Consider the following 16,248-nt stretch of genomic DNA (forward strand, 5'->3'; position numbering starts at 1 on the left):
TTCACAAGATGCAAAACACATTTTATTTGCAGAAACTCACCTAAGAAATACTGTAAAGATAGCAGGAGTTGAGGTGGGCCCATTAACAGAGGTTAGTCAGTCATGTCAGCCCTACGTGGGGCAGGGTTGGTGGGGACAGGGAGTTAGTTCCATGTCTACCTCACCCTACCCCTAATACTGATAAGAGTTTAGTCCCAGCTGGGCCAGGGCAAGAAGGGAGAACGAAGGCAGGCCAGCGTCTTCAATTCCAGCAGCTACGAGCCCTTCACCTTGGTGAGCAACCTGTGGTGAAAATGGGAAGGAAAGAGAAACACAGAAAGCTGGGGTGGGCTGTGGGTGAGTCTCCTGAGCAAGCGAGGGTGGCTGGTAGTATGCTAGTAACCCTGGAGTTAGTAATGGAAAGAGCGGGCCCCTGGGTCAGAAAGCTACACGTGGACTAAATAAATACATCATCTTTATTCGGCATTGGGTATCCTGACATTTGTTCATTACAGTTCCTTAAAAAACAAACCAAAAAAAATCAGAGCAAATTAATCAAAAATAAAGATCCAATGGCCCTATTTACATATAGCAAAGACAGCCCAGGCACCTTCCATGTGCGCACTTATGCGTGCATGCACACATTTACACACATCCACACGCACACACATCCACACACATCTGGGGTACAGTTAGGGAGTTAATAAGCTTTGGGGAGTGCAGGGGCGCAGGTTCCATGTTTCACCAATTCTGACACCCACCATGAAATTAGGGTGTTTTAAACGGCCAATGGAGCTGCGAGAGCAGGATTGGCAGCTTTATTTTTCCCCTCTGGATGTTTCTGAAGATAATCCTTCGCCTCTGTCTCTTCAATTACATGAGATACAGCCACTTCAAGGACCTCCCTTCCCCATTTCCCCAACACTCTGGATCATTGATCTGATTTTATCACAAATCCCCAAACTACTGGAAAGCAAATGGCACTTGTCGCACCCTCCCCAAGATGAGCTGATGCGAAATTCTCAGCTTGTGCCTCTCCTCATTCCGGGCACTTACAACAGGCTGATTGATCTTCAAGGGTCTCTGTACCAGGGAAACTGGCCCAAAGCCACATCAGAGACCAAGCTGTTGTCATGATCCAGGGTGATGGTGCAGGAGAGAAGGCCTCATACAATAGGAAATGGAACCCCACGAGTAGTCATTAGTCGTTACTGAAGAGCTGCGGGGCTTTTGTCCAGTCAGCAGGATGGCTGGGATGAACTGTCCCAGGCATGTGAGACAGGACATCTCCAGCAGAGGGTCGTGAGGGAGAGGCCTGAAATAGCAGTACCCCAACCCCTGTTCCCAAAGAGGTTAGCCCGAGGCAGAGGAAGCAGCTCTAAAAAGCTCCTCCAGGAGAGGGGAGTCCATCTATCAGGAAGCGTTCATGTGACATTCAGCCCTAGCTCCATATCCCTTTAGAAGTACGGGAGAAAAAAAACCTCCAACCCCACAAGAGTCAGGCCCTGGCGACAACCTGCAGGACCTGCAGAAGCCCAACCCCCTCCAACCCAACCCCCTGCCCTGTTTCCCCAACCACCACCAGCTCTCACTTCACCAGCACTGACTTTGGCAGAAAGGGCTCCGTGATGAGGTCTCCTCGGGAAGACAGCTGCGGTGGTGGTGGCTGCCCAGGAGGCTGCTGGTGAATGCACGGCCCAGAGGCAGAGGCAGAGGCAGAGGCTATGGCTTTGACTGCACCTCGGGGAAGGCTGTAGAGGTAGACGGCACCAATGACGAGCCCTGCACCCAGGGCAAATAATGGGTCCAGGTGGAAGCCAAAGAGGCGAATGGAGGCAACAGTGGACAGCACAATGGACAGGGAGGTGGCAAAGCCCTTGAGGATGTTGTCAGCATACTTGACAACAACAGCCACCAGGAGCCCACCGAAGGCTTGGTTTAGTACGACACCCCAGACAGCAGGTGTGTACCCAAAGAAGAAGCCTTGACTGGCCACGGCAGTGCCCTCAGCCCACCAGAGCCCCACCAGGCCCAGCGCTGTGCCAAAGAGGCCGAGCTGGAGGTTGCGCAGCCACACAGAACCTGAGCTGCCTTTGAGGATCTTCTCAAAGTAGACACCAGCAAAGCCTGAGGAGAGACAGGAGGCCACAACAGCTGCTAAGCCCACCCCCGGGTTCTGATCCAGTGGCCGTGGGCCACTCCCACCAGCTTGCTGTGCCTGGACAATGGCGACACCAGTGAAGAGCAGTAGCAGAGAGGCCCACTGCAGGCGTGAGAGGCTGCGATTCAACATAAGCACCGAGAACAGTGCTGTAGTCAGGATCTTCAGCTGATACGTCACCTGCAAGTTGCATGTGGAAGGCACTGAGGGCTGGTCCCAACTCCCAGAAAGTGCAAGGGGTTTGGGACAGCACCCACTGTGGGCCTTTGGGAACAATGAGAAGGATAAGGTGGGGTACATGAAATTAAAACAAACTAGCCACCGACTAACCTGTGGCTAACTAGTTCCTAAAGACCCTTCTACATGACTGAGGGATGCAGTTCAATTGGTGAAGAGTTTCCAGCACACATAGACTGCTGGCTTCCATCCCCAGCACCATAGAACCCAGGCGCGGTGGCATACACCTGTAATCCCAGCCCTTGGAAAATGGAGGCAGGAGGATCAGAAATTCAAAGTCATCCTTGGTTATATCTGGGCTAGAAATCATCTCAAGAAAAGAACCATCCAGGTTCTACAAAAAGGTAGCTGTGCCAAGAAGCCCCGAGCCACCGGCAAATCTACAACCCAATCTACAAGCCGATCCCATTTTCCTAGCTGTGGGAAGGACAAATCACTTGTCCCTCCTGAGACCTGGCATCATCTCTGCAAAATAAGGCTGGTGTATATAAAACACCTCCAAGGAGGTGATGAAGAAATAAAAACTTTGTGATAAGGGAAGCCTTCATACAAATGGCTCAACCATAATAAAGCCAGAAAATATTCACAGAAGACTATGTATGTGTCCAGCACGCATCTGGGCACTATATCGGGATTTGTTCATTTAACTTTCACAACTACCATGGAACTGGACACCATTCTAATCTACAGTTCCCAGATGAGAAAGCTAGGCATGGTGGTATGACTGAAATCATAGCACGTAAGAGTTAAACCCTAAGTTCAAGGCCAGACTGACCCACATAGCAAGAGGCTGTCTCAAAAAACAAACAAACAAACAAACAAACAAACAAACAAAGAGAAAGGCTGAAGATACAGCTTAGCAGGCACCAAGTGCCTAGCACCTCATAAATAAGGCACAGTGCTACACACACACACAGAAAACCCCAACCCTTGAGTAGTTGAGGCAGAGGACCACAGATGAGCTCGTCATCGGTTACATAACAAGTTCATGGCCAGCCTGGGTTACAGAAGACCCTGTCTCAAAGAAAACAAAGTGAAATAAAATAAAAGGATAAGCAAATTAAGGCACAGAAAGGTAAGTGCCTGACCCCTAAATCACAGAGCTGGAGAGCTGTAGCACTGGGATTTGAACCCAGGCAACCTTGTTATAGCACACAGGCATTTATTTATTTGCTTGTTTGTTTAACACAGGGTTTCTATGTGTAGCCCCAAGTGTCCTGGAACTCTATAGACCAAGGCTGAACACAATCTCAAACACAGAGATCTGCTTGCCTCTGCCTCCCCAGAGTGCTGGGATTAAAGTTGCACACCACCACTCCTGGCTTAGCATCTAGGCTCCTCGCTCATCCTTGAATGAATACAAGACTATCCACAAATGCCTCAAACTTATCAATAAGCATTCAAGGACCCTTTCCAGGGATTTCTTTCCTTTCTTTGAGATAGGGTTTCTTTAATATATATATATACACATATATACATATATATATTATGTGTGTGTATATATATATACATATATATATATATTTAAAATACACATATAATGCATATGCCACCCACCCAGTTTGTGTATTGGTATTCTGCTCGCATGTCTGTCTGTGCATCACATGTGCACCTGGTGCCTTTAGAGGAAAGAGCCTCTGTAAATGGAGCTACAGATGGTTGTGGGCCGTCATGTGTTGGGAATCAAACCTGGTTCCCGTAGAAGAGCAGCCAGTGTTCTTAATTTCTGAACCCCAAGAAATAGTTTCTTTATGTAGTCCAGTCTGACCTTGAACTCTAAGTCCTTCTCTTTCAGCCTCCTGAGTACTGGATTTGCAGGTTTATGCCAACATCGCTGGCCCCAGGTATATTCTCAGTTATCTAAGTATCTCTCTTTTCAGTTTCGACACATAAACAAATCAAATTTAAGGGAGTTCCAAGACTGCAGGGCCTCCCTCCCTCCATCTATACCCTGCCTCTACTAGATCCCCGGGGCTAGGCCTGGCTGGAGGCTCACCTGGAAAGTGGCAGCTGGCAGGTTGGAGATGGCAACATACTGGAGGTTATTCTGCAAGGTATAGATGAGAGAGGGCACCGCGAGCTTCAGTGTGTCGACATATTGCACCAGGACAGCCTCGTGAAGGAAGAGGACCAGGTGCTTCACATTCCCTAGGTGGGAGGAGGTTCTGCTGAAGGTAGGAGTAGGCATGGCTCCTTTGTCCACCTCCCAGTCTCAACCGACACCCCCACTGAACTGTGTCCCCCTCCTCCTGCCAGCTCTCGTGGTGCAGTTTCTCCTGCACTACAACAAAGCCAAAGCTCCTTCTGAGCCAGGCATGGGGATACAAGCCTTTTATTTTGGCCCTCAGGAGGCAGAGGCAGGTGGACCTTCGTGAGTTTGAAGCCAGCCTGGTTTACATATTGAATTCCAGGATAGCCAGCACTATAGAGTAAGACCTTGTCTTTTTTTTTTTTTTTTTAAGCCTTTGTGATACTCAAGTTAATGGCTGCAAAAAGGAAACGGGGCTATAGTTCAGTTTGGTTTTGGTGGTACCTCGGGGTCTGACACACCACTAAGCTACCTTTCCAGTATAAGTCTTTTAGACATCCAGAGTCCTTAATGGTCCATTGCCCACTCAAACATCTTCTCAGTCTTACATACATTAAGAAGCTGCCCCTGCCCTATGGATAAATGATGTCTTTCTTCTCAAAAGGGTCTCTTTGTGGAGCCTAGGCTGGTATCCATGGAAGACGGAGGCTGATGTTGGATGTCTTTGCTATCACTCTCAACCTTAAGGTTTATTTTTATGTAAATGTTTGTGCATGTATGTGTACATGTGTATACATGTATGATTATGTAGCACATATATGCATTGCCCTAAGAGGATGGAGGAGGATGTCAGGTCTCCTGGACCTGGGGCTACAAATGTGAGCCACCCTGTGGTTGCTGGAAATAGACTGAGTCCTCTGGAAGAGCAGCCACTGGTTTTAACAGTTGAACCATCTCTCAAGTCTTACCTTATTTTACAGGTTTTTAAAAATATGTGCATATATGTGTCTGAATACATGTGTGAGCAGTGCCTGTGCAGGCCAGATGTGCTGGATCCCCTGGAACTGGAGTTATAGGAGGTTGTGCTACGTGGTATAGGTACTAAGAACTAGTCTGGAAGAGCAGACCACACTCTTACCAACTGAGCCACCTCTCCAGCTTTCCCCGCCTTGTCTCCACCCCCCCAACCCCGTCCCCGAGACAGGTTTCTCTGGCTGTCCTAGAACTAGCTCTGTACTCCACCTGCCCCTGCCTCTTCTTCCCAAGTGCTAGCATCAAAGGCATGTGCCATCCCTGCCTGGCTCTACCTTTTGTTTGCAACATGGCTGGAACTTTCAGCTAGAGTGGCTGGTTAGTGAGCCCACAGGACTGCCAGTCCCCAGTCACCTGCCTGTCCTCTGCCTCACTGTCCCTGAACTCACAGGATGAGCTGGGATTAGAGGCGCGCCTCCATGCCTGGTTTTGATGGGAGTTCTGGGCTTAAACCAGATCTTCACTCACGCATAGCAAGCATCTTACCCATGAAGCCATCGTCCCAGCCACTACTGGTTTCGTGTGTGTGTGTGTGTGTGTGTGTGTGTGTGTGTGTGTGTGTACAAGATGGGATTGAACCTACAGCCCTCAACAAGCTAGGCAAGGGCTCTATAGCCCAGCTACACTGCCAGTACTTTGTGCTGTGGATGATGCATGTGTGTGAATGTGGGCATGCACATTCCATGGTGCAAGCATGGAAGTCAAAGGACAACTAGAGGCTGAAGTAATTTCTCTCCTTCCATCACTGGCTCTGATAGAGCTCACGTTCTCAGGCATGGCAAGAGCTTCTATCTGCTGAGCTGTCTTGCACATCCTATGTTTTCTTTTGAGACTGGGTCTTGCACTCACTCTGGTCTACAGAGTGAGTTCCAGGAGAGCCAGGGCTACACAGAGAAACCCTGCCTTGAAAAACAAATACAAAAAGTGTACGCTACTACACCCAGCTGGTACTATAAACGGGCAGATATGTAAAAGATACATAGATTAGCAGTGAGCAGTTATCCACTGATGCTGCTTTAGGACAGTGTGACCAAGAGTTGATAATTGTGAACCTGGGTGATGTATAGAAGCATATTGTTTTTTACTATTTTATTATTCTTTCTGAGTGTGTGTGTGATGGAATTCTCCATATTACAAAGTTTTTTTTTCCTCTCTCCCTCTCTCTCTCTTTTTTTTTTTTTTTGAGATAATCGCATGTAGCTGAGGCTAACCCTGAACTTCTTATGTTATCTTGAGCTCCTGACTTTCATGTCTCCACCTTCTAAGCACTGGTATTAAATCTCTGAATCCTTGTGAGCAGACTATCTCATTACTGTAGTTCCCAGGTATAAGGGCTATACAAGTGGAGATGCAACTTCACATAGCTGCAGTGGCCAGAAAGCTTCGATGCTCTTACATACTCCCCAAGCATTTTCAGACACACCAGCATATTCTCTCAGCAAACCTTCCAGGTGTGCTTAAAACCTTAACTTAGGGAGTCCCCCCAACCAACCCCTCATACCCCTCTTTTGTGCGAAGAGCAGCAGGAGACAGGTGAGACCTTTGAGCACTTCAGCCATGACCACAGCAGTGGTGGCAAAGAAGCGGTCCCCAGGCAGTGTGCGAGCATAGCGGATGCTGAGGATGAGGGAGGCATTCTGGACCACCAGCACAGCTAAGGATATATACTTGAGGCGCCGGTGAGCTGCAGGGAGTAGAAGGAACATAGGAGAAGGACGGGAGTCAGAGGCTGCTGGGGTATGGCCACCCACCTCATTCCTCTTTTCTCAATCAAAAAACCTTCTGGCCCTTGGGATTTCCTCTGTCTACCCATCAGGACTCAATGAGAGTCTGATCCATATCTGTTTCTACACTGTGAACTACTGGCAAAGGGGGGCAAGATGGAAAGGTGGGCCCCAGTCTGGTTAGGTCTTAATCTGAAATCCTTAGTGTGAGGAAATGACCAGGGCAGGCTCCTGACACACATCATTGCTTATCCCTCCCTGGGGGGAAGCCACTCTTTCCAGATAGCATTCCCAATACTTATGAATATTCACAGCCCGCCTATCACTGCACTAAGGGATTTGCCTGGGTTCTCATCACTTGATCTCTGAAGGTACTAGGAAAAAGTCCATTTTGTGGATGAGCAAATTGAGGATTTCTATGTAGTGATGCTTCTACTTGCAGGACTGTCCCATAAGTGAAATAATGATGCAATAGAATGAATGGGCCAATTGTTTAAGATGTCCACCTCATAAGGTTTTTTCTATTTCCCACCTCTACGATTACCCAGATAGTCACATATGGAAATACTCCCCTACTGCATATGAACCGTCCACCGACTTCTGTATGCCCTCCTTCCAGCCAATGAATTAGTCTTTGTTCTACACATACTCACACTCTGCCATATAGAAGCACTTGGCACCCTCAGAATGTTCGTTCTGACCTACAAGGAAGGAACCCTCCCACCTCAACACAAATAGAACTATTTCCATTCGGAAGGAACATCCCCAGAACATTCTCTCCACGTAATGAAGGACAGCTTCACGCTCAAAATGGATCCACTAGTCATACAAGGATGTGCCCCACCCTGACAATTTATAAGGTCCCTTTATGAGGAAGGAGCCACCACCTTAAGACTCGTATCTCATTCTATAAGGAAAAACTCTCAGCCACAAAATTGTCTCTCCCTTTCACAATTATGGATTTCCACCCCACTCTGAACATTCAATTCTCAATGTTCTTAGCCTCCTCAAAAGGAAATACCCCACACATTCATAATGGTCTTTATTTGCAAATCCAGGACCAGTCACCCAGAGAACGACTAATTCCTCCCCGCAACATACAATGGTCCATCCTCTCCTTCCTCTTTCCCACCACGCACGCACACATTAACACGTAGGTCCGTTCACAGGAGATGAGCTGTCACTTCAGCTAGAGTGGCTGATCCCACCCTCAAGGATTCCGACCTCCGCCCAGCCAACTCTTCTATTTCAGGCCACCTCACCCGCTGTAGCAGATCCAGGTTCCAACGCGCCCGCGGACACAGCCCCTGCCCCGGCCGCAGCGGTAGATCCGCCAACCCCAACCGCTGCCATGTTGGCATCTGCCCGTTCCGTCCCCTCGGCAACAGCAGGCTACTTCCGTATCCATCACGTCCGCTTCCGGACCTCCGGTGTGGTGGGCGGGGCATTAGGTGGGACGTAGGGGGCTGAGCTGGTGGGGGAGCTGTTTTTGGTCAGCTCCCAGCTTGATTCTAAAATGGTGGTTTCGGGTACCCAGATTCCATCAGAACTGGAGACCCAGGGCGCCGCAGAGCGTCTCCTGCAGCCTTCACACAGGTCTTACTTTTGCACTCTCGTGACTCGACACCCGGCCCGCCCCATCTCTCGTCCCCCACACCCCCGCAGCCTCACTGACCCGGACTGTCCATAACCACCTGTCCAAACAGTCCTAGGGTTTCATTGGTTCCCTTGCTCAGTCATCTCGGCTTCTGATTGGAAGCCGCAGATAGCACCACCCTTCTCGCGTCAGAATCAGTTCTATTCCCTTTGGAGCCAGGTCCCGCCCTCTAAGGGTAAGAGGCCATCTGGGAGGAACGGGACTTTCGAGAAGGCGGGACCTTCTTAAAACCAGAGCAGAGACTGCCCATAATAGAAGAGGACGAGGGACAGTCTTTAGGACAATTGTCAGGACTAGAGAAACTAAAGGAGGTGAGTTGAGGAAAATCGTGAAAGGTAGAGAAAATTAAATGGTTAAAAGCTAGACAGAAAGCGCTGGAAAGATTCTAGTTAGAGCCTGGGCTTTAAGCTCGGAATTTCTGTGCAAGCAAGTCCCTGTACTCTAAGTGTCTGAGTTTGGGGTTTAGAATGGGCCTCAAAAGACTCTACCTAAAACAAAACAGTCAGACAGGCGCCACTGTGGGTTTTTTTTTTCCCCAGAGTTTTTCTCCAGCTACCTCCTAAACTCAGCATCTAGTAGATGCTCCACTAACGCCTACCTCTATAAATGGCCATCCACTTGTGACTTCATTATTTATTAAATAGGTTTCCACACATGGCTTTTTAAATAATCCAGGCAGGGGGAGAAGGGACAGGAGGGCACACGCGCCACTCTCCACATCCAGTACACAATTATTTACACTTCAATCACTGGACAATCCTGGCTCAGGAGGAGGCAGCAAAAGTTGGAGAGGGGGGACCCCAGGAGAACAACAGTAAGACTTATTTCCTCCATCTCATCCCCCCAAAACCATCCATCCCATCCTAATCTCTGGTGGTGTCCGGTGATGTCCATCTCCCATTCCTTCCCAAATTATGGAAGTAAGGTTCTTCTCACCAGAATAAGAGCACTTGGGATAACAGTAGGGTCCCCTCACCAAACAAAGGGAAAAAAAGGGGGGGAGCACTGGGATTCTAATTAATGGGGCGTTACCTCCCCAGAATAATCACTTCTGGGCTAAGGCAGGCAAAGCAGCAACTGAATGAGATCCCAGGGTAAGGCCCTTTTGCTAAAGAGCTGCTGGGGGTGGGGGTAATCTTAAGGAAAGCACCCTTGCCCAAGTGAGAGCATTTGAACTAAGTGTCTAAGTTTGTGGTAGTAGTATAGGGGGTGCCAGTGTAGGGACTACAATGTCAGAATAAGAATCTTAGGGACCAGAAGGGAAGGAATCCAACCAAATAAACATCCTTAACAGAACAAGAAACAAGTAACTTCCCCCTCCCAAATTAGGGACCACAGGTTCTGGGAGGAGAGCTCCTTCCCGGGATTGGGATAGGAACTGGGCAGACTTGGCTATCTTCTGACCCTCAATCCCTATTCCCTGACCTTAGTAATACTGGATTTTTAACAACCTGTACAACCAGGTCAACAGATGTCCATCTATCCCTGTATCATGACCATGGGATTCCAACCAGAGAGCCTGGCTGGGCCTAGGGACCCAGAGACCAGGGCAAGGGGGTGGGGCTTCCTTTGGAGGGGTTGATGGGTTTTTCTTCAGCTGGTGTTTGCATCCAGGGGTCCAGCAGTATCTCCTCCAGTGAGGGTCGGGAACAGGGTTTAGGGGCCAGGCACCGTCGGATTAGGGCACAGCAATCTGTGGGGTCAAGAAGCACAGGGGAGATTAGCAGCAAGGGATAACCAGACTGGGAAGAATGAAGCCAGTTGGGCTGGGGTGAGTTAACAGGCCTCACCTGGGGACACGTGAGCAGGGAAGTGAAGCTCAGCCTCCAGAATCTCCTGATCTCTCTCGAAGGGAATGTCCCCACACACCATGTCATAGAGTAGGACACCCAGTGACCAGACAGTAGCTGGAAGGGCATGGTACTGGTGTCTCGAGATCCACTCGGGAGGGCTGTACACCCTTGTCCCTGTACAACAAGCCAAGGGTTAGATTCTCATCTGGTGATGCCCTTCCTCCACCCCTGTGTCCCTAGAAGCACGAACTGTAAATTAAAAGGAGGGTATCCACTGGCAAGAGCAGTAGCACTTCAAGGTTAACAGCAGACTCCTGTCAGCAGCGAGATAGCTTTTAAAGGAGTACTTCACAATTAACGGATTATTTCACCCTCCCAAAAAACAACAACAACAAACAAAACAAACCAACAACAAAACCCAATCCTATCCCCACACTAAAAAATAAGAGCCCAGAAGGTTAAGAACCTCTTTTATTGGGAATCTGGGCTTGAGAATGTAGTGTTAGAAATCAAGAAGTTGGGGTTAGGGGATTTAGCTCAGTGGTAGAGCGCTTGCCTAGCAAGCACAAGGCCCTGGGTTCGGTCCCCAGCTCCGGAAAAAAAAAAAAAAAGAAATCAAGAAGCTTAACGTGGTCAAATGTTAAAAGGATAAACCAATTCTAAAGCTCAAAAGCCAGGAGAATTAATGATTACAAACAGCATCCCACCAGAAACTGTAGGGAAAAAGTCTTACCATCAAAGTCCGTGTATGGTTCATCATGAAGCAGCGCACCAGAACCGAAATCAATGAGTTTAACAGAACCCCGGCACAGGTCTATCAGGATGTTCTCATCCTTGATGTCACGATGGACAACGCCACGGGCGTGGCAGTGCTGGACAGCTGCCACTACTTGGGTGAAGAAGCTGCGGCTACAGCTTTCACCCAGCGGACCCTTCTCTGTGATGTAGTCGAAGAGATCCTGGGCAGGCATAGGCCGCTCAAGGACCAGCATGAAGCCTTCTGGTGTCTCAAACCAGTCAAGCAGGCGGATCACACCCGGATGGCCATTACCTTCACCCACCTTCCACAGCAGTGCCACCTCAAGTGGGCAGGTGACTGAGTCTGACTGGGGGTGGGAAGTAAAAAGACAGAAGAAGGCAAGTGTTAAGTCTGTAGCTCTGTGGTGGACAAAGTAAAGTTTATTTTCATTTTCTTTTTTTTTTTCTTTTTTCCGGAGCTGGGGACCAAACCCAGGACCTTGCGCTTGCTAGGCAAGCGCTCTACCACTGAGCTAAATCCCCAACCCACGTAAAGTTTATTTTCAAAGCACTGATTTTGATTGGGCTCCCCTTCCTAGAGCCTAGTATCCTCTTAAAGGCTCAAGTCCGTCGGAGAATAAAATGAACAGAGACCATACACATCTGGCATGTAGGAGGTCAGTAAATATTTGGATAAATTGAAGTGTTCTGATGGGAGAGGGAGTTTGAGACAGGTTCTCTGTGTAGACGAGGCTGGACTGGAACTCAAACCTCCCTCTACTTCAGAGGATTAAATTGTGCATCACCATGCCTGGCCTTCAAAGTGTTATCTTCAGATGCACCAGAAGAGGGCATCAGATCCCATTACAGATGGTCGTGAGCCACCATTGGTTGCTGGGACTTGAACTCAGGACCTCTGGAAGAGCAGTCAGTGCTCTTAACCACTGAGCCATCTCTCCAGGCCTCCCGCTACATAACTTTACAGCAAAGAGGGGCTAGCATGGAACTAAATAACATTAAGTTAATACTATCAAGATTAAATACTGTTTTTCGTATGTCTTGTCAGTCTTTTCACTAGCACATCTCAAGGATCAATAGTCAGCAACAGGAGAACTCAGAAGGGATCTAGCATATCATGGATTCTAAGAAATGATGTCGTATTTTGCAAAGAGCCTGTAAATTAAACCACTGCAGAGGTGTGTGTCCTCCGGGTTTTAAATTTTTGTCTCACGTTTGAGACAGTGTAGCCCAAGTTGGCTTCAAATTCACTGAAATCCTAGTGAGCCAGCCTCCTGAATGTTGGGATTACAAGTGTGCACCATCAATCCTGGCTTTCATTTGTCCAAAACAGCTTACACTGAGTAATTGCAAAGGACCCGGCACAGAGTAAACATTTAACGAATGCTGTCTTGTCAGTCTCATTAATCAACCAGCACAAGTCAATAACGGCCCCTGCCCCGGACCGGAACGGGCAGCGATTGCCACGAGTCTCGCTGCCTCAGGTGGGGTCCTTTACAGGCCCACTAATTTGCACAGCCGCAGACAGGTTTTCTCACGGAGACGCAAACCCGCTACTGCGCAGGCTCACCCTCCCTCTCAGTCCACGGGCCGGCACAGACTACCTGAAGGGCCCGCCAGGGGGAGCTCTCTTACCTACAATTTGCCCAGACCCGCCCTGATGTCCGTTAGCGTTCTCGGGGTGGCAGGAGAGAAGCAGCCAGCATCACCATGACAACCAGTGACCTAGGCCCCTCCTTCCCCACCCGCATGTCCTGTGAACAGCCCCAAAAGCAGTGAGGATGAAAAAAGGATGAGAAAGGGGAGTTCGAGCGGAGAATCCAGGGCTCTGGGGGAACTGCGGTGAAATCAGAACTATCACACGAAGGCAGGAATCACAGGCTGTTGGGGTTCTCACGGTTTCAGGGCCTAGGGAGTCATATGCCCCCTAGAAAAAAAGCAGTGGGTGCATTCGGTGATGGAGTCTATGGGTCATGACGTACACCAAAGACACTCACCACAGTGGACCAGCCTAGCACACGGTTCCGGGAGATTACTTTGATGGCCACCTAGAAAAAAGGCTGAGATAAGGGGGTGGCAGGTAATCCCAGACTCTTCCCAATCTAGACCCTCTTCCCAATTCCAGTCTCTCCACTGGGGTATTCCTAGTACCCATACATCTCACACCCATTGGAGGTCGGATGCCATCCAGCATTTAAGTCCCCAGAAGCAAGTTCATCTAACATTTTTACGCCTTTCCTCTTGCTAGGAAAGCGTCAAGACCCCCTGAAATCCAGAATGGAATTGTAGATTTTTTTTCCTTTTGCTTTTTCTTTCTCCCACTGTCACCCTACATGCCCTCCAACCCCCAATGTTGGCTATTGAACTCGGTGTTTGTGAACGGTGGACAAATAATCTACCACTGACCCATATCCCCAGATTCGAATTCCAAGTTTTTTTGACGTCGCAAGCTCTCCTCCATCATCCTATCCATCTCCAGAGCACAACAACTCTGTGTCTGGATTGTTCTCACGACTCCACACTTAACACCTACTTTTAAAACATCCCCACCTTCACAGACACACGCGCACGCACGCCAATTCCTTGGATCTTGGGGTCCAGTCCTAAAGATCTGCCCCCTCCCTAGTAGAAACCGCCAGTCCTCCAGAATTCTTGCCCTGAATCCTGCCCACCCCCATACCCACCTGGACTGCAGACAGACGCGCGCACTCACACTCATAGCAGCAACCCTGCTCCTTGATTCTACTACACATTTTCAGGCACAGGCTCCCCACCGGAGCCACTGGCATCCCGGTGCCCGGAACCCCACCACCACCCTTCGCCAAAACACCTGACCCTCCCAGAACCCCTTGTAGGGGATACCTGACGTCTATCCGTGACGCGGTGTCCCGCGAAGACGGTGCCAAAGCCTCCCTTACCCAGGAGAGGGCCAAGTCGGTATTCGGCCTCGAAAGCTGCCCGATCCTTGCCTCCTACGCAAGCGGAGGCGAGGAAGTCAGGGTGGCGGTGTACTCTGATCCCAGCCGTGACTCGCCCCCACACCAGCACCCATCATTCCAGTCCACCCAACCTGCTTGTGACAGAGGAGGCTGCGCTCACCTGGAGGCTGCGTGGGGGTCACAGGGGGCGAAGGAAGCCCCTGCAGAGGCTTGGTCAACATGGAGGAGGTGCTGCGCAGATTGAGCCCGCTGAATCCGCTGAGCCCGCAGGGCGTGGATGCCCGGGGCAGAGCGGCCGGAGAGCCAGGGCTGGGGGGCGCCAGGGTGGAAGGCAGGGAATCTGGTGGCCCGGAAGCGCCTGCAGACGGCGCAGCGTTAAGATTCGTCGCGCGCGCCAGCCCCAACGCTACTGAGCCGGGGCACGCGCCTCCCGGGAGAGTCGCCCTGCGCGACAGACCCGCCCACCTGGCTTTGATCAATCCGGACGCGGCACCTGCTGTACCCTAGCCAATCCGAGCCAGTCCTTATTTGCATGCCACCCTCAACGTTTCAAGTGCCCCTTATGCAAAATACATGCCAGGTTCTTCCGCGGAGGCAGGGCCTGTATGCAAATGTAGCAGGGTGCGCGCGCGTGCACGCACACACAGACAGACAGACAGACACGACACAGACACAGACAGACAGACACACACACACAGACACGCACGCTCGAACAGGTTCTGGAATCCCTTTGCGACAACTGCGTTTGTTTTGGTTGTTGGTGTGGTGGGGTGTGTACACACTTGGAAAAAAAAAAGCGCAGCCTCCTTTCCTAGGACGCAGGTTTGCTGCCGCCATCGCCTTTGCTGCCTCGGGATCAATAAGGAGGCAACGACAAGCCACCTTTTAAGAGTCAGCCTGGAACTAGACAGGATCCTATCATGGGGGTTTCTCATCCCAAATCAGGCAACCTTTGCTTCAAAACTGTAATCTTACAGAAGAGCTGGTCCACTTTTTAGGGAAGGATAACATTCTTTATCACCGTCATCAAAAAGAAGGGGTGAGGCAATGGCAGTTTGGGACCTGTAGGCTGCTTTTTTTTTTTTTTTTTTTTGCTGCCATTATCCTACAGAAACCTGGTTAGACTTAGCCCCGTTACCGGGTCTAGCTCTAGAATCCATAATGGCAGGAGTTGGTTCTGGTGGGAGCTACAACTTTCTTGTCAAAGAGCTGGGTACTGAAAGGCTGAAGCAATGGTACAATTACCCCAGCCACATTTGTGTAAGTATCTAGGGGGCCCTGAGTCCAGGAAGACAGCCACACTACTCCAAAGACACACAGAAAGCTCGGCATTGTCAAGTACATGTGAAATCCAACTACTTGTATGCTGGGCAAGGACCAAAGAATCTGAGGTCAGACTGGGCAACATAGTGAGAATATGTCTTAAAAGCAAAAGGTCGGGGTTGGGGATTTAGCCCCTGGGTTTGGTCCCCAGCTCTGAAAAAAAGAAAAAGAAAAAAAAAAAAGCAAAACGTCTTCAGGTTAGTCTGCTGACTTCAGGACCCACACGGCAAAAGGGGAGAAATGACTTCCATAAGATGTTTGCTGACCTCCAAACATGTCTGTGTGGAACTCACATACCCACACATAAACCAAGAGGTGGGCATTTGCATTAAAGATATAGTCAGATACATTCAAGTAGACTTGTCCTAACCTCGTGCATGAAGATAAGTTCAGAATATCCCAGAAACATTCAGTGATATGACTTTACTTGTACTGTCCTATGGGGACACTTAACGCCATGATATGTCCCCACCAGAAACTTGACACACTTGTCACAAGGACAGCAGCACCTCCAGGTATGTACCTTCACAGGAATATTTGTGCTGTTCCAGAAATGAGAGACCCAGAGTCTGTCACAAGAATATAGTTGTTCCAGATACATACATGCGCTGCTCCAAA

General features: G+C 49.5%; 2 protein-coding genes across 3 annotated transcripts; both read right to left on the reverse strand.

The window, feature by feature from the left end:
- Slc35a2 (solute carrier family 35 member A2) lies at window positions 1-8,857 on the reverse strand. Of its 2 annotated transcripts, none has more exons than XM_039099384.2 (5): window positions 8,425-8,857; window positions 6,940-7,122; window positions 4,374-4,525; window positions 1,587-2,404; window positions 1-282 (listed from the first exon to the last, which is right to left on the reverse strand). In XM_039099384.2, the coding sequence occupies exons 1-5, from the start codon at window positions 8,513-8,515 to the stop codon at window positions 255-257; spliced, it is 1,272 nt and encodes a 423-aa protein (XP_038955312.1). In that variant the 5' UTR covers window positions 8,516-8,857; the 3' UTR covers window positions 1-254. The 2 variants fall into 2 exon arrangements, with proteins under 2 accessions (XP_038955312.1, NP_001121114.2); NM_001127642.2 differs by having other exon boundaries at window positions 5-282; window positions 1,587-2,320; window positions 8,425-8,542.
- A 580-nt stretch (window positions 8,858-9,437) lies between these two features.
- Pim2 (Pim-2 proto-oncogene, serine/threonine kinase) lies at window positions 9,438-14,707 on the reverse strand. The gene is made up of 6 exons (NM_001172103.1): window positions 14,468-14,707; window positions 14,231-14,340; window positions 13,366-13,416; window positions 11,346-11,718; window positions 10,610-10,786; window positions 9,438-10,512 (listed from the first exon to the last, which is right to left on the reverse strand). Exons 1-6 carry the CDS (start codon window positions 14,526-14,528, stop codon window positions 10,349-10,351), a joined length of 936 nt encoding a protein of 311 aa, NP_001165574.1. The 5' UTR covers window positions 14,529-14,707; the 3' UTR covers window positions 9,438-10,348.
- Window positions 14,708-16,248: the final 1,541 nt, after the last annotated feature.

This window comes from Rattus norvegicus, chromosome X (assembly GCF_036323735.1).
Source record: "Rattus norvegicus strain BN/NHsdMcwi chromosome X, GRCr8, whole genome shotgun sequence".
Lineage (NCBI taxonomy): Eukaryota > Metazoa > Chordata > Mammalia > Rodentia > Muridae > Rattus > Rattus norvegicus.

Bases quoted from the DNA above. Each gene is read 5' to 3' on its own strand.
- Slc35a2 (XM_039099384.2), bottom strand. From the start codon at position 8,515: ATGGCAGCGGTTGGGGTTGGCGGATCTACCGCTGCGGCCGGGGCAGGG. The intron at 7,123-8,424 runs GTGAGGTGGCCT...TACTCCCTGCAG, and splicing joins ACCTGGATCTGCTACAGCGG to CTCACCGGCGCCTCAAGTAT. The intron at 2,405-4,373 runs GTGAGCCTCCAG...TTGTTCCCAAAG, and splicing joins TGCCAGCTGCCACTTTCCAG to GCCCACAGTGGGTGCTGTCC.
- Pim2 (NM_001172103.1), bottom strand. From the start codon at position 14,528: ATGTTGACCAAGCCTCTGCAGGGGCTTCCTTCGCCCCCTGTGACCCCC. The intron at 13,417-14,230 runs GTATCCCCTACA...CCTTTTTTCTAG, and splicing joins GCGTCACGGATAGACGTCAG to GTGGCCATCAAAGTAATCTC. The intron at 11,719-13,365 runs GTGAGTGTCTTT...TCCCACCCCCAG, and splicing joins TGCTAGGCTGGTCCACTGTG to TCAGACTCAGTCACCTGCCC.